Below are 18,251 nucleotides of genomic sequence, written 5' to 3'. Positions count from 1 at the left end.
GTTTCACAGGTCGGCGCAACATCGAGGGCCGAAGGGCCTGTACTGCGCTGTAATGTTCTATGTTCTATGGAGCGCTTTGAGGTACAACATCATTTGACTCTAAGCTCCAGCTTCACCAAATTAAAATATGCACGAATCCAGCATTTATCAGAACATTTTACTAATTGGTCTTGGATGAATGAATCAACCAGGTTCACTTATGTCTTCTTGGGCAATTTAACACAACTGAAATGCCTTGACACTGAACTATATAATGATAGCAATGCTGCAATGTACGAACACAAATTTTGATTCACATGATGAGAGGAAGTCCTGAGGTATTAGAAAAGATAGATTGCATTAGCCTAAATAAACATCTCCACTTTACTGGATTTCGTACCAATATATTTTGATGTGATATGCTCTGGATTCATTAACCATTTAATCACTGCCACTCCAATAGGTCCCACTATAGCTATTGACCCCAAAGAGGAAGCAGCAGCATAATCAGGGACATGACTGCTACAGAGTACAGAGAGTGAGGAGGACGGGGAAAAAACAAAGGGGACCAGTTGTGAAACATTAATAGGAGAAGAGTCAGAAAGAAGAGCAAGAAGCAGGGAATGAGAGAAGGGAAAGAGAAACACAAGAGGTACAGAGGAAAGGCAGAACACATGTTTGAGAGGTGGTGAGAAGAGGAGAAAGAATTAGAGACAGGCAACTACAACAGTGAAGATATCATGCAGGGATATCAATGATGGGAGACAATTGGGCAAATTATCCAAGGGAAAGAGGATGAGGGGAGGGAAACAGAAACATGGGATAAAAATACAAGGGACAAAAACATTGGGAACTGAGTGAAAGGGAATACAGAAAACAGATGAGAGAAAAATAGTGAAAATAAGAAAGGCAAATTAGAAAGGGACAGAAAAAATAACTACAGTATGAAATAATAAAGAAAATTATGGGAGTGTTATCTGCTAAAAGAAGCCCAGCACCCGGACCAGGGAATTTTGAAAAACCAACAAATTACGCTATTCAAAATTTAGAGTTAATTTAGGATCTTTTGATACATTTGTATTTCTTTTTTAATGTGTTTATGCTTCCAGTAGGAAAAACAGAGTGAGAAAGTATTCATTGAAAAAGAGGAAAAGTAAGCCATTGTAACTACAACACACTGGAATAATCCGGTGATAGTGTACACAAGTACATTGTTTGTAAGTATTATCAGTATAGAATTAATAAATACAACGTAATGAAATGTTTAAACTGATTATTTTTGAAGTACACCCTCAAATTTGGGAAACCCCAAAGTAACAACACATTCTAATGACAGGGTTTCACTGTAATCCCTCTGCCATTTGTCTCTTGCTGTTGTTAAAAAGTTTCCCTCCCACCTCAGGATATAGCGACACTACCACTTACCCTGAAGATACAGGGGACATCCTTCCTATTGGCGTGGATAACATCAGAAGCTAATACAGAGCTAACTGAAAACTCTTCATCCCTGGGAGGAAATTAAAAAGAAAATACTTTTTTTTTAAAAAGAAAACAAAACAACAATATTCTGCCCTTAATGATATCTCACCGATCTGCTGACAGCTTTAGAGGGCAAAGAAGGATTAATTGCTGGAAGGACTTCATGGGCCAACAATGTTCAGAAGGCAAAGTAACAAACTGTGCTTGTGCTCTTATAACGTACACTGCTCTGCATGTTTAACGGCTTGAAAAGATTGAATGTTCATGAATTATTTACTTAACAGAAACGTTCATACTACCTCAGGGGTTCCCAAGGTTTTTCCCATTGGGACCCCATTTCAAGGCTGGAAAATTGCTCTGACCTGTCGATGAGAAATGTCAGAGAGTGTTGGGGCTGGGTACAAGGAAAGACCTGTAATAGTGGGGCAAAGGAACTCATTGCCGCAGAGGACTGCGGAGGCCAAGTCCCTAAGTGTATTTAAGACAGAGATAGATAGGTTCTTGATTAGTAAGGGGATCAAGGGTTATGGTGGACTACAGGGGAATTGGGTTGAGAAACGTAACAGCTATGATGGAATGTCGGAGCAGACTCGATGGGCCGAATGGCTTAATTCTGCTCCTCTGTCTTATGGTCTTATTTAGGCCGCACACACTCCTTGAAAGAATCGGGAGGAGTTAAAGCTGCCTCACAGCTGTTCACTCAGTCGAAGCTTCATGGCAGCTATTACTGCGTCGCACCTCAATACTTCGGCTCACAACCCCAAACTACTTTGGGAAGCCCTGTACCACCTTAAAAAAAAATTATATGTAGCGCAGTTCACAACTTCAGGATGTCCCAACACACTTTACAGCCAATAAAACACATTTTGAAGTCTAAACATTGTTGTAAGTTTAGAATATGGCAGTCAATTTGAGCATGGAAGCTCCCACAAACAGCAATGTGATAATGACTAGTTAATTTGTTTGAGGGGTATACATTGGTCAACACACAAGAGAGAAATTCCTCGCTCTTCTTCAAAATAGCGCCATGGAATCTTTTAAACCCCCCTTAGCTAACGTCTCATTTGAATAACTGCACCTTTAACAATACAACACTCACTCAGTACTGCACTGGAATGTCAGCCTATATTTTTGTGTTCATGACTCTGGAGTGAGACTCGAGCACACAACCTTTGGACTGAGAGGTGGGAATATTCCTTACTGAACATTAGCTGGCAATAAAAGTGGACGGATTATCAGTACAGTATCCCTGATAAGGAACCACTTTAGCTACACAGAGCCTGCGTTGGATCCCTGTGAAAAATGGGATAAAGCAGCAGGTGGACCACACGAAAGAGGAAGAGTTCCATACACATACCTCATGTCAATAACTTGGCTAACCACCACACTTGGCTGTGAAGCTTTTCCTTCTGCAATTTCATACAAAAACAGTTTGAAATCACAAACTACTGCTAGTGCCCTCTGCCAACCTTTTTTCACTCCAGCAGGTTTAGGTACCTAGGAAGGAAAAATTCAGAAATTTGAGAGATGGAAATAAGGATACATGGTATTCAAAGCACTTGTATGATGACGGAAGAGAATGGCTTTTGATTTACATGTATTATCATTTAACATTGAAGGGCATAGAAAGACCAAGCAGTGCAACAATTCTTCACCACATCCTGATGCCCGCAGCATCTTGCCTGAACACCTTGCCCTAACCCACTTCCTCCTGACCCTGCAAATCCCCACTTCTCACAAAGAAGCAAATAACCACAGATGAAACAACTGTCAACCAAATGTTTTGCTACTGAAGGCTGACCCATTTTTGTAAACCACTGAACTATTTAAACACTCTGCACTGTATGACTATAAATGTTCTCTCACAAGCACTGCTCAAATCTTGTGATACTGGGAAATATGCACTGGGTCGGAGGTGTGCAGTGAACCAGCTAAAGGTTCCTGGTAACTGTTGATGGATGTATTAGTGAGAATGATACTAGCAGCTGGAATTTAAGCTGGGAAGAGCAAATGCTAATGTCTAACCTCAGAATCTAAGAGGCGGAATTTCTTTAAATCGCCATTACTTCAAACTGTTTCTGAAGTTGTAAACAATTTCGCTGGGCTTCACTTTGACTGGGTGTGGACTTCTTCATTGAAATCTGAATATTTGGCTAGAAAACACTGACTAATTAGACTGTGTAAATAAAACAAAGTGGATGAAAGAATTCTAACTTTACAGTAAGATAGTGAAATATAGAAGGCCTTCCGCATTTGTAATATACTGACAAATTATACTGTAGGACCTTCAACGTTCATATGAATAGCCAAAAAGGTCCTTGATAATCTATTGCCTTTGAATGATGGAACTTAAACAATGCAACACTCTTGGAGCAGAATGTCAGCTCACAGCATGCATATAAGCCTTGACTGGGGCTTGACAAATGTTGACATCAGGACTGATTCAGTAAAAAAACCAAAAGCAACAAAAGTGTGAAGCGCATGCCTCTGTAAATTTTAGAGATCTTCTAAAGAAATGTGCATGAAGTTTTTATGACACTTTATCCCATTTAAAAGATAAAGATTTATCAGGAACAGTACTTAACTGTGAGAAATTATGTCCAATGAATCTGTTTCCATAAAGGTGACTTCCTTTAGTGATGGTACAAGAATGACTGCCAGTTCAAATTATCATATGTTCCCTCATTTACAGCCAGATCTGTGAATCCACAGCTTTGCATTGTTTCTCTCTTACCCGAACATGTCCCTCATATGCTGTCCCGATGCCTCTCTGCGGGTCGATCCCCAGTGGTCCCTTTGTTTGGTCAGGTGGGATGGGGCACACAGCTGGTGCTTTGTCTGCACAAGTCACGTGGCATGAGAACCCACATACTAAAAATGAAACAACACCTTAATTGATCAAGCAACCATGTGACCAACTATCATGATTTAATTTTCTATAGCAGTTTTAATGCAGTAAAACCTCCCAAAGCATTTCATAGGAGCCATTATCAAATAAAATTGGATACTCCACCACTTCAGGAGGGATTAGGTCCCGTAACTAAGAAAGTTGGTTAAGGGTGTAAATTTATGTCCTAACAGAAAAAAAGAGGTACAGAACATCAGGGAGGCAATTAGGGTTGAAGCAACTGAAGACAGGCACTAATGGTAGAGTGACAAAAATTAGTGATGCAAGAATCCAGAACTATAGGACTGCAGATAACTTGTACACAGGGGAATCAGAAGTTGTTGGGAGTAGATGAGAATGTGGAAGTCAAAACACAAACAGATTGGCTATGGCCTTATCAAAAGCCAGATCAGGCTCAAAGCTGAGTGGTCTATTTCAGTTCCTAATTCTATGCTTATGGGCTGGGGTGGGTTGTAGAAACAGGGAGGCACATGAAGGATTTGTAAACAAGAATGAGAATTTTAAAGTTGATACATTGCTTAAATGTTAGCAATTTGGGTCAGGCAGTACGGGGTGATGGATGAACTGGACTTGGTGAGAGTTAGGACATAGTTCAAGTTTATGTCAGATACAAAGTGGAATACCAACGTAAGGTGCATCTTTTCAGGAAATCTGGCTGCAACATCCTGATCATATTACTATTTAGGAATCAGTGCCCTGGGGAGGTGGCAGTATTTGTAAAGGATTAGTTATACAAGAACAGCAAGTTAAATCATGTAAATAAAAGAAAATATATAAATGTATAGCAACTTAGCACATTTTTCAGAAACACATCAGAGCCCTTATATAAAATATATTAAGATGTATTGACTGCTATTAATTGCTATTAGTGACTTCTATCACGAAAACTGCAAAATATGTATGCAACATTTTTATTCATTCGTGGTATGAGGCATGAGAAGGCTAAGCCAGACCTTATTTCCGGAGAACAGTTAAGAGTCAAGCACATAGGCACAGGTCTAGAGTCACATGTAAGCCAGTCCAGGTAGGGATGACAGTTTCTTCCTTAAGTGAACCAGATAGGTTTTTCAAACAATCGACAATCATAATTAGACTCTTAATTCCACTGCCCGTTGGGGTGGGATTCGACCAGGATTCCCAGAACACTACCTGATTAACAGTCCAGCAATAATACCTATAAGCCATAATGTCCCAACTCCTCTGTCATTCCGTGGGTCTCCATTATTATTTCCTCAGCCTTCTTCTCAAAGCAACATATGTTCACTTTAGCTTCTCTCTTCCTTTTCATGTGGCTAAAGAAGCTCTTACTGTTCATTTTATATTACTTGCCAATTTTACCCTCAATGTAGATGAACATGGCTGTCATTTTGCACACACAAAATCCCACAAAAGGTAATATAAACTTAAACCAGTTAATGATTTAGAAGCTGCTGATTAAGAACACAAGAATGATAAGCAGGAATAGGCAATTCAGTCCCTCGAGTCTACTCCGCCATTCAATATGATTATGGTTGATCACATCTTGGCCTCAACTCCACTTTCCTTCCTACTCTTCATAACCCTTCAACCCATTACTAATTAAGAAGTGTCTATCTCCTCCTTAAATTTACTCAATGTCCCAGCATCAGGCATACTCTGGGGTAGTGAATTCTACAGATTCCCGACCCTTTCAAACAAGTAATTTCTCCTTATCTCTGTTTTAATTCTGCGAACCTTATCCTAAAATTATGACCTCTCATTCTAGATTGCCTCATATGTCTACTTTGTCAATCCCCTTTAGTATCTTATACACCCTCATTCTTCTAAACTCCAGAGAGTACAGGCTTAAACTGCTCAATTTCTCTTCATAAGACAAACCCCTCACCTCTGGAATCAATCTAGTAAATCTCCTCTGAACTGCCTCCAATGCAACTACATCCCTAATGTAAGGTGACCAAAACTGTACGCAACACTCTAGGTGCAGTCTCACTAATGTCTTGTACAGTTGCAGCAACATTTCCCTACTTTTAGGCTCTATTCCTTTAGCAATAGATGCCAAAATTCCATTTGCCTTCCTTATTATGTGCCATCCCTGCAGACCAGTTTTCTGTGATTCACACAAGGACACCCAGATCCCTCTGCACCAAAGCACTCTGAAGTTTCTCTCCATTTAGATAATAAGTTGCCCTTCTATTCTTCCGAGCAAAATAGATAATCTCACACTTATCCACATTAAATTCCATTTGCCACATTTTGGCCCACATGAATATTACTTTTCGCCTGTAATTTGCTTTGCCATCATCATCAATGTAGCCCCAAAGCAGCAGAAACAATGCCTCAGGAAAATTGACACTGGGGCACTGGAAGAACCTGATAACACAGCCCTATTCAGCCAGTGTCGCAGTACCAACCTGTCAACTCTTGGTGATCCAGAATGCCCACATTAACTGGTCTGCTCTCAAGGCATCCCTGATCAGTGTGTCAGAAAAGACACTTGGTCACTCAACCAGGAAACGCCAAAGGCTGTTTCAGTTAGAAAAACCAGGAGATCCTGGTCAAAATCCTGTGTGACAAAATGTAGCTTGAACAGAGATTTGTTCTGCCCTGTTTCTCTTGATGACAAGTGTTGTAAACCTGGTATCGAGATGTCTGTTTCATGGAAAGCACAGTAAATAGCTTTGGGTTTTTTAAAAATTAGACAAAAGAAGCATGAGTGGGTGCAGTCAGGCTCACACAGACCCAAGGCTTTAGTTCTGCTTTCATTGAAATAGCCTTTATTGTCACATGCAAGTGCTGTGAAAAGTTTCTGATGTCGCCATTTCAGGTACAGGATACCCAGGTAGATAGTTAAGCATGCATTACAGACTTGAGAGAATCATAAATAAAAGTTCAGCATAAGAATAAAGAATTTTTCTTTTTAGAAAGGACTTGAATTTTGGTCTTTTCACCAACTCCGTGTCAGCCTTCAGACCGCCTGGACCAAGTCTCTAGAACATGCTAGGCATCAAACCTCTAGGCCTCTCCTCCAAGACTCCCCGTCCCCACACCAGCCTGGCCTGGGGCTCCCCGTCCCCACACTGGCCTGGCCTGGGGCTCCCCGTCCCCACCCCGGCCTGGCCTGGGACTCGCCCCTGGTACTTGCCTGGTCTCTCTACTCCCACGCTGGCCTGGCCTGGCCTGGGACTCGCCATGACCTTCAGTCTCCTCCATTCACCTCCGGTAAGTTAAAGTTAAAATTTTGAAAAAAAGAGGCGAGAAAAGAAAAAGAAAGGATGGAACAGAGGAGCTCTGGCCGGAGTGTCTCAGCCTGCCGCCATCTTGAATGTTGAAGTTTTTGAAATTGGGGTTTTTGGAGTTGAAGCTGCTAGATACACATTTCTCTCTGCTGCTGTAACATTTTGAGCACTCTCTCTGCTACTAGATTCCTTCTGTTGGTGTTCCTTCACCTGGACTGAAGGCAATAGCAAGTGAGGGAAATCTGTTGTTGAATTTGCCTTTGCCCAGTGTGTATTTATGGGATGCTGCTATATTGGAACAGTTGATGAGCAGTAGTTAAAATATATATTATTTTGTTAAGTATTTTGATGGTGTTAAAGTCTGTCATTTTTTTTATTGTACTTTAACAGTGGTGTAAGAATAAAATGCGTTTTCCTTAAATCCAGTAGTTTGACCAATCGAATCACATCTTGAACGCAGCGCCTTACACTTGCCTTTAAACAAGATAAAAGTTAGGGTCAAGGCTATCTCCTTGATATGTCTGAGGGGATTTGGCTTGGAACCCCCCCGTTGATGGCAATGTGGGTGTACTTCACCAAATGGACTGCAGCGGTTCAAGGAGACAGACTATCTCTGCAAGGGAAATTACGGATGAACAATAAATGCTGGCCTAGCCAGTGAACTGCACACCCCCTGAAGGAATTTAACAAAATCCAGCAGCTGATAAGCTGAAATTGCAAGGCATTTCTGAACCTGAAAGAGCATCTCAACTTGAGAGCTAAGAAATAGCTCTATAGATGATTGAAGGCTGAGGTCCAGCAAAATAGCTGTACGCCAAACAGCAGAAGGTGGATGGAGAAAGTGCAGGTGATCCAGCGGTTAGCCAAGAACGAAGATGTGCATTGTTTCTTCACAGCAGTCAAGACTACCTTACTGTCCCTGCACTCACGCCCCATTCCACAGCTAGCCAAGAAAGCAGAGTGCTCATCAAGCACAGAGGGACAGCCATGTCCACTGGAAGGACAACTTTGCAGATCTCCTTAACAGAAACTCTGTTTTTAACATATGTGTCATTGACTCCATTCTGTAGCATGTTACACACCACCATTTCAGCATAACCACAAACCAGTATGAGGCAGAAAAGATAATTCAACAATAAGACAACAACCAGGCAGCAAGTGCAGATGGACCTTTTTTTGATAAGTACACGTCAGAAATGGGAGCAGGAATAAGACTTTCAGCCCCTGAAGCCGACCCCACCATGTAATAAGGTACAAAATAAACAGCAGTGGTGCAGGAAGATAAGGGCGGAAAGGTGAGGTTGGGGGGTGGGTGGGGTGCAATTAAAAAAAGAGTGGTGTGGAGAGGTGGGTGGTGCAGATTTGGTGTAGCCATGATAGGCCAAATGGCCTCTTTCTGCCCCATAAGGCCTCTTTAATTCTGTGAAGATCAAGGTGATCTGCCCTAGGCCTCGAGTCCTCTTTTGTACCAGCTCCCATATCACTCAATTCCTTGATATTTCAAGAATCTACTGATCGCCTCTAAAATACTTTCAATTCTCTGAAGTAGAAAATTCAGTAACCATGTCTCCTTGTTTGAGATTTCTTCACTCATGGAAACACCTTCAACATTTACCCTGTCAAGCCCTCTCAGTTTTGAAGAGGAATTATATCAGATTTGAAGCATTAACTCTCTCGCCACAGATGGTGCCAGACCTGCTGAGCTTCTCCAGCATTCTTTGTGTTTGCTCCCCTCAAATATTTCAACAAGATCATCCTCAATCTTCTAAACATTAATGAATAAAGGCCTGACCTGATCAGTTGTTTTGATAAGTCAACTGCTTCATCCCAGGTATCTGCTGAGTGAATCTCTTTTAAACTAGCTCCAATGTCAGTATATCTCTTTCAAATATGGGGACCAAAATTAAACACCGTACTCCAGTTGTTGCCTCGCCAACACCCTGTACAGTTGTAACAAAACAATCCTATTTTTAAACTCCAACTTACTCACAATAAAGGGCAAAGTTCCATTTGCCTTCTTAATCACATGCTGCACCTGCACACTAACCTTTTGCGTTTCATGCATAAGAACACCCAGATCCCTTTGTGTTGCACATCTTTTGGAGTTTCTGTCCCTTTAAATAATAGTCTGCCTTTTGATTGCTCCAACCAAGGTCAATGAGCTTACACTTTCTGACATTAAACTCCATCTACAAGTTTTGGTCGACTGAAATTCTTGACACATTCCTTGTGTCCTCTCACAACATGTTCTCTCACCTATTTTTGCATCATCAGCAAATTGTCTACTTTTTTTTACCTATTCCTTTCACACTTTGATTACTGTTCACCTCTTCACTACTCTGTACCATTGCTCTCATTTCTTTTTAATTTTTTAAGCTTTTCAAGTAAACCTCTCCTAACTAATTAGTTTAAATTCCATCTATAAACCCAAATTCACTAGGAAAATAGTCCCAGTATGGTTCAAATGAAGTCTGTCCCATAGAAAAGCTCTCTTTAACCCCACTACTAGTCAAGCTCTCTTTAACCCCACTACTTACCCTTGTCAATTTGTAGTCCCACAGTGCTGATAGGGAACTTCCTCTAATTGTATTGTGGGTTAAACCAAATGGATTGCAACATTTCAAGACAGCAGCTCACCACCACCTTCTGAAAGTCAACTACTGTTGGGCAATAAATGCTGGACCAGCCAGGGACATCGAGATTCCCTGAATGAAAATAACAAACAATGCTACTGAAGCTCTAAGATACACGGAGAAGCACTAAATTATGATGGAGAAGCATGGATGAGTTGGACTGAAGGGTCTGTTTCCATGCTTTATGACTCTATGACTTTGCTGCTGATTGAGACTTAAGCTCTGATTTGCTCAAGATTAGTATAAAATACCTCCTTGACCTTGTCTGTTGCTGTAAAGAGTCGGAGCGCAGGAACATATGTGTTGCTAACAGCTGCAAGCTGATTCCTTGTTAAGGTGAGCTGTGGCATTTGTTTATCCTGCAGGGAATTCACTGGGGCACCAGACAAGTTTACTTTTATGGTGATGCCTACCCTGTGTAAGTTTTAAGGTTTGGAAGTCACAGAATATCCTCAACAAGTGGTTGGAAACTCAAAAGAGAATTTAATATGTAAAAATAGAAATTGCTGGAGAAACTCAGCAGGTCTGGCAGCATCTGTGGAGGTCTTTTTTCTCTCCACAGATGCTGCCAGACCTGCTGAGTTTCTATCGCAATTTCTATTTTTATTTTAGGTTTCCCACATCTGCAGTTTTTTGTTTTTTTGATTATTAAGAATTTGTGACAGGTGACTGTGACACTTAAACTTGTCTGTCATTATTGTAGCCCACTTTGTTCACCCTGGGCGACTAACAACTACTTATACTTACACATGCTGAAATGTTCCAAGGTGCTCCAGAGGAGCATAATCGACACCAAACTAAATGATTTTAAAGGAGATAGTACTGGAGGGACTTGCAGGGAATTAAGGGCCCAGCTGACTGAAGGCACGGCCAACAATGATAGGCTGAAGAGGTGGTAGATGTAATAGAGGCCGGGTTTGCTGTTCAACTCATGCAGAGGCCAAAACCCAAAGAACCCAAATGTAAGCAGTGAGGACTGTAAAATCTAGCTAACAATATTTAAAAAAAAAACCATTGTTTACACTGAAACCAAAATAGTTCAAATATATTGTGCCAATTATGCTGAAATGACAAAATAGCTCACACTTTGAATGACAGTGAGAGCATGACTGTTAAGTCATACTAACTAATTATCCTCACCTTCACAAGTGCAGCCCTGACGTACTAGGCCAACCATCAGAGATGTGCACTGATTGCATTTTGTTGGTGTGTTAAATGATTTCACGACAAACTGATGAGCTTTTGGCTGTAAAAGAAAAAAACACAATAAGAATCGATAGTCATTGAAGTCAGAATGGTATTTAATGCTCATTGCTCACGCTGGAAGCTGCTGGATAACACATGCTCTCATGGAGAAATAACTCAATCCCTTGCTATCTTCAAACTCTCCTTCAAATATAGATTACTAATTCAAAGGAGTGTCTCCCTGCAAATCATCTTGTGCAAAGATTAATGGACAAATACTGAGTAAAATGGTGCGCAAACCCTTTTTAAAGCAGACGCGCTCATTTATTTAAACAGATGGATTGCATAAAACATTTATATAGTATTAACACTGTACCTTTATATATCAGAGTTTCAATGCAAAGTTTATGCATTTGTGGATCGACCTCTGTCCACCTCTAACCTCACATGCAGAGTAAAGCCTAATCAGAGAAAAATGCCTTGATAACAAGGAAATCTCTCAACGAACTGACACCCAGGAGGTTGGTTAGTTCCTACAGTTTCTATTAGAGGTCAGAAAGAAAGATCAGTCTCTAGCAGTGAGAGTGGAGGGGAGGAGGTGGTGTAGAGAGGGGGCAAATGCATTATGTTTACGAAGGAACTCAAGTCTAATCCTTGGAGAAAGCAGCTATCTGAAGTTAAAGAGGGCATTACCTTTGGGGTTGAGACACTGGAACCACTGTAGGAGGACCTGATGGTCGGCGTCAGTGCTGTACGTTGGGGGTTGTCAGTTCCCTAATAAGGTTCAAATAAAGATGATTAGTTTCAATCACTGGGATGAATAATCAATTAGGGTTAATCAGACAGTACAAACATCTTATTGGAAACCTCCTTCACAACTGGTAAAACGTTCTCCTTCAATTTCTTGTTCCTTTCAAGGAGATTAACATTAAATGTAATGGTCTCAAAATGTGAAATCTGTTGTGTGCAAGTGTTCCTAGGCCAAAATCATTCACCGAACTCCTTTGGGTCATACGAATAAAGAAAACTATCTGATTGAATTCCTTAGATTAGGTGCACTTCACTCAGAACTGGTAGATATTTGTATCGTGCAAAATCCATCCAAAAGGTAAAACATAACCAGGCATCCTATAACATGAGACAGCCAGAAGAAAATTAAAAATAGGTGTAGATCATTTCAGCACCAGAGCTGGCCCTGCCACTCAACATGATGTGGCTAATTTTCTACATTAGAACATAAGAAACAAGAGCAGGAGTAGACCGTACAACCCATCAAGCCTGCTCTGTCATTCAATATGATCATGGCTGATCTTCAGCTTCACCTTCACTTTCCTGTCTGTTCCTACTAATTCTTAGGACATCAAAAATCAGTCTATCTTACCCTTAAGTATTTCCAGCAATGGGGCAATCACAAACTCTCCGGCGTAGAGAAATTTTTATAAAATTCACACGATTCTTTAAGTGAAGAAATTATCCCTCATTTTTGCTTTAAAAGATGGATCCCTTGTTCCCTCTTTCCATGACTGTGCATTGTTTTTGATTCTCCAGCTAGGGGATGCAACCTCTCTGTGTCTACCCTAAAGAATATCTTGCATATTTCAATGGGATCACCTTTGAATCTTCTGAAATCCAGAGATTACAGGCCCATTTTACTCAATCTCTGTTGATAGGACAACCCTCTCATTCCAGGACCAATTGAGTAATCCTCTGCTGTACCAACTTTAAAGCAAGTATACTCTTCCTTGAATTTGTTAACAAAATGTTTCATGGAGTATAGGGTCACTGGCTGAGCTAGCATTTATTGTCCAGCCCAATGGGGACCAACACCGTGCATACTATTCCAGGTGTGGTCTTATTAATCATAGAATCCCTACAGTGTGGAAACAGGCCCTTTGGCCCAGCAAGTCCACACTGACCCATCCCCACCTAAACTCCACATCCCTGAACACTACAGGCAATTTAGCATGGCCAATCCACCTAGCCTGCACATCTTTGGACTGTGGGAGGAAACCGGAGCACCCGGAGGAAAGCCACGCAGACACGGGGAGAATGTGCAAACTCCACACAGACAGTCGCCCAAGGGTGGAATCTAACCCGGGTCCCTGGCGCTGTGAGGCGGGAGTGCTAACCGCTCAGCCACCGTGCCGCCCATTAAAGCCCTGAACAACGTAGGAAGCCACTTGTTAATTTTCCACTACTACTTCTTAACATATTCAGGTTTTTGAAAGGTTCTTCATTTTCACTGTGATCCTTGTTTTGCCGTTACTTCTATAATGTTTATGTATCTACCATGAAGATAAGCAAGTAATTTCGTAATTCCCCTGTTCCCCACTTTTAGTTCACCTGTTTCTGCCCCTAAATAGCCCACATTTGTTTTCAATAAACTCTTCTCATTTACCTATGAAAAGGTTGATAACTTGGTTTTACGTTTCTTTCTAGTCCACCTACATATTGTTATTCCTCATTTGTTTCTTTGTCTGTTTTCACTGATTTATAAAATACTCTCAATCTTCAGTCTTTTTACTATTCTTGGCAACACTAACTTTCTTTGATCTAACATTATATTTAACTCTTCTTATCAGCATTAACTGGAGCATGGTTTATTATTTTCTATTAAATAAAACCATCTTTGGTGAGAATATCCAATCTGCGAGTGGCAACAAATGTCATTTTTGCTGTAAGTTATTTTTTTAAATGAACCTGAATTTGAATGATGGCTACCTACAATAGTCCTTTGATCTCAGCACGTTCATAAATTATGCAATTACCTGGAATCCACTTTTTTTCAACAGTGACCCTGAAGGAATTGATCAAACAGTGTGTTCCTTCTGAGCAACACAAGACGACATCTACCAGTACTTTTTTTTAAAAGGAAGGTGGCTTCCTTTTTCTCTGGTGAAGCAACATTACTAAAAACAAGAGTTGAAGGGCTAGATTCTATACTGGAGGACGTAGGCAATGTAAGAAACAGTAGCACATTACATGAGACCAATCTGTAAACTGATAATAGTTTATGGCAGGCTTGTGATTTGAAAGATTACTGATAGTACAAGAAGCAAAGCCTAAGGGAGGTAAGGCGTTATAGTTTTGAGATGGTAGACTACAATAAAATGCAGTATGCAGTGCGATGAGCTTTGCTTTCAACATAATGAAGTGTGTTGGAATGAACACATTCAAGGAGATGCTGATCAAAAGTTAAAATCCCACACTGTGGGTGTACTCGGAGTGGCGGAGAAGAGAAAAGAAATAAACAGTATCTTTATTCCTGATTGCAAAGGGCTGTGGCTAAATTCCAGCATTAGGTTAAATAAAAACCGAAAGAACTGTGGATGCTGTAAATCAGGAACAAAAACAGAGTTGCTGGAAAAGCTCAGCAGGTCTGGCAGCATCTGTGAAGGAGAAAACAGAGTTAATGTTTTGGGTGCGGTGACCCTTCCTCAGAGCATCACTTCCAACACACTTCACTATGTTGAAAGCAAGTTCTGAGGAAGGGTCACCGGACCCGAAACGTTATCTCTGTTTTCTCCTTCACAGATGCTGCCAGACCTGCTGAGCTTTTCTAGTAACTTTGTTTTTGTTCCAGCATTAGGTTGCTTGCCTCTGCATGCTTAGCTACAAATAGTTTGACACCAAGGTAAAAAGAGAGTAGAAGAGCTTTTCTTTTTTGAAAAGGAGACAGTATAAGGACTGCCACATACCCACCTCCACAGGTTCTATATCACTTGCTGTGGATGGCGACCGAGAACGAGAATATATCTGTGATTTCACCTCATCACCAGATGGAGAATTGGAGAGGTTGAAATTCTCAATGGAATCAATCTATGGAAAGAAATTCTTTTAAATAATAATGCATGCAGATAACCTAAATTTCTAAAAGAAAAGCCTAAACTTCAAACCGATGTAATGCAAAAATACAAGAATGATCTAACTTTAAAACAGTTGACCTCCTTTTCACCCATTTCATTTTTAAAAGTATCTTCTTCACTCTCAAAGTGAGGCAGATTGCCCATTTCTGCCTTACTATTTTTCCACAGGGATTTTCCCCACTTACTGCCTCTCACAAATGGTCTAATCAAGATTGGAAAGTTACTGTGTGGAGAGATCACGGGGGCAAACTCAAGCACTCACATCTTACAGGGTGCAAGCACATCCAGACAGTGAGTCTAGAAAGTGTCACCAACACACAGTATTCAAAGATTAAAAAATCTTGTTTAATGTTGAAGCTTTGAAATAGAGTGAAGAATTCAACAGAATTAATTTTGTAACCCAATGTTAATCCTAATTTCAAATTGCACAAGATATAAACTGTACAGATGCATTTAAGGAATCTGCAGTAGGCAGCATGCTCACATCTTTTTTCAGTAAAATGTTTCTTCTCACAAATTGAACAACTCTTTTACTTTTGCAAAAAGAATGTCAAAGTTGCAGTATTCCTTTGCCTTGCAACTTTTTGTACTGCAGTATAATAAAGTTAGCTGTTTATTGTCAGAACCTACAGCAATACAGTCTATTCCTGTTAGCACAGTTACTTGGTTTAGAAAAGGTGACAGAAGGCTTTCCACTTGAACTGCTACAGTCTATGTGAAGGAGTTCCCACAATGCTGTTAGGCAGGAGGTTCCACAAATCTGAGCCAGCAACAATAAAGGAGCATTGTACGTCTGAATTAGGAATGCATTTCACTCTCAGCAAAGAATGCTTGCTGTCCCATTTTGCTTCTAATATTAATTTGAGCTACAAGATATTGTGAACTTTGTTCAAATAAATAATGACTGAATTAACAGGAATAGACTATAACCTGACTGAAGAGATGGAACATGTGTTTTGCAAATGGCTGTATAAATTGCTATAATCAGAAAGACAAGCACTAATCTGAAGGACACCATGTGATGCAATTTCCTTTTCTTCTATCAAAATCTTCAGACAGAAATAACCTTTACATCTCCTCTGAAGGTACTGAGTCTTGTTGGGATACAGTTTCTAAGGCATCAATGATCAGCTGACTTCACTCCCAAATGGTTATTCTTCATGTGTCATCTTAGACAGCATCAGAAGTTTGTCTGCCTTGGAATGACAGCAATCTGACATTCACATACTTTTGCTAGACATTTAAATTCCGATCAGTATCTTAACCGTTACTTTTTGAAAACAAAAATAATAATTATTACAGTAATTCACCACCAATTAAAATATTGAGATTTCATTAGCTAGATTGACTTTGCACAGAAGTAGAAACAAGCTAGTAGACGTTTAAAGGAATACTGCAGCTTCTGTCTTGGGGTAAATGAAGACATTTTGTTGACCAATTTGACATCCTCCATCCCACTTGCCATTCAAGTACCATATGCATTCATTCAACTTAGCTGTACCAAACTAAGCCCCATTGTTTAATTCACAATTCACAGATTACCGCAAAGATCTCAACAGCACAATCGCCATTTTGTAAACAGAAGCCATAGTTGACAACAAGAATGGAACAGCAAAATAGAAACACTTAAGACAACAAACTGTGAAACACCTGGTTGCCCCCAAAAACAGACAAGAACATTAATCTTAGGATGAGTCATGTACAATATGTTTACTAATATTGAATGTTTCATAATAATGTGAGCTTCATGGCCTGAAATGAATAATGCAAAATTCGGCTGCTAAAATATGACTGCATTTAAATCAGTGTAAGATCAAAGTTCAAACCTGTCCAAGATACAGGCACTGGAGTTTAATTACTGTTCAATGAGGAAAAATTGTTTTTTGGGATTTGTAAATTTTCAATACTAGATTATTTCATAGGGGTGGGGGCCATTGTTGCTCTGATTGCAGTGCTATGGGGTTCGCAATATCTGTGTCATGGATGCTTTGATTCAATGCATCACCGATGCTCCGAAGCACAGGTCAAGAGTGCTGTCATGCACTGAGTCATTGCATGCTGCACCCACAATATAATAGAATTCACCATTAAAATCATGAGTGATTTGCAGTTGAGGGTCATAAAGAAAACTACGATGGCATAAAGCACAAGCTGGTTATGGTAAATTGGGAAACATTGTGAAGGGATGATGGTGGATAGGCAACGGTAAACATTGAAAGACTGCATGGACTAACTGCAACAATTGTTCATTTCTGTCTGGCACAAAATTAAAACAGGAAAGTTGGCCTGACCATGGCTAACATGGGAAGTTAGGGATTTGGAAATGGAATATAGATTGACCAAAAAAAGAAATCAGCAGATCTGACGATCAGTTTAAATTTCAACAAAGGAGAACAAAGAGATTGGTTTAAGAGTGGACAAGTAGAGTATGAGAGTAAACTTGTGGGCAACACACGAAACAGTTGCAAAAGTTTCTATACGTACGTGAACGGAGTGGATGTTGGGATGTTTCCATTGGTAGGAGAGAAACCCAAGGGCACAGCCTTACAGTAAAGGGGAGACCTTTCAGAATGGAGATAAGGAAAAGCTCCTTCAGCCAAAGAGTGGTGAATCTATGGAATTCACTGCCACAGAAGGCTGTGGAGGCCAGGTCATTGAGTATATTTAAGACAGAGATAGGTAGGTTCTCGATTATCAAGGGGTTCAAGGATTACAGGGAGAAAGTAGGAGAATGGGGCTGAAAAAGTTATCAGCCATGATTGAATGGTGAAGCAGACTCGATGGGCTGAATGGCCTAATTTCTGCTCCTATGTCTTATGGTCTTAAAAAAGATTAGTGAGGACAAATGTACGATTCTTACAGTCAGAAACAGGGAAAGATATCAACAGTAACAAAGAGATAACACGGTGTAGAGCTGGATGAACACAGCAGGCCAAGCAGCATCAGAGGAGCAGGAAGGCTGATGTTTCGGGCCTAGACCCTTCTT

At 40.4% G+C, this 18,251-nt stretch overlaps 1 protein-coding gene across 1 annotated transcript in view; it reads right to left on the bottom strand.

The window, feature by feature from the left end:
- LOC109916915 (serine/threonine-protein kinase MRCK alpha-like) overlaps positions 1–18,251 on the bottom strand; it is a 323,123-nt gene that overhangs the window by 68,252 nt on the left and 236,620 nt on the right. The window contains exons 22-27 of the mRNA XM_048596650.1: positions 15,102–15,218; positions 12,093–12,173; positions 11,355–11,460; positions 4,193–4,329; positions 2,816–2,955; positions 1,405–1,486 (exon numbers count right to left, since the gene is read on the bottom strand). Coding sequence (XP_048452607.1) covers positions 1,405–1,486; positions 2,816–2,955; positions 4,193–4,329; positions 11,355–11,460; positions 12,093–12,173; positions 15,102–15,218 — 663 coding nt within the window. The remainder of the gene's footprint in view (positions 1–1,404; positions 1,487–2,815; positions 2,956–4,192; positions 4,330–11,354; positions 11,461–12,092; positions 12,174–15,101; positions 15,219–18,251) is intronic.

Source organism: Rhincodon typus, chromosome 5, assembly GCF_021869965.1.
Source record: "Rhincodon typus isolate 14 chromosome 5, sRhiTyp1.1, whole genome shotgun sequence".
Taxonomy (NCBI): domain Eukaryota; kingdom Metazoa; phylum Chordata; class Chondrichthyes; order Orectolobiformes; family Rhincodontidae; genus Rhincodon; species Rhincodon typus.
Note: the sequence above shows the minus strand (reverse complement) of the source record. Positions and strands in the feature narration are given on the sequence as shown.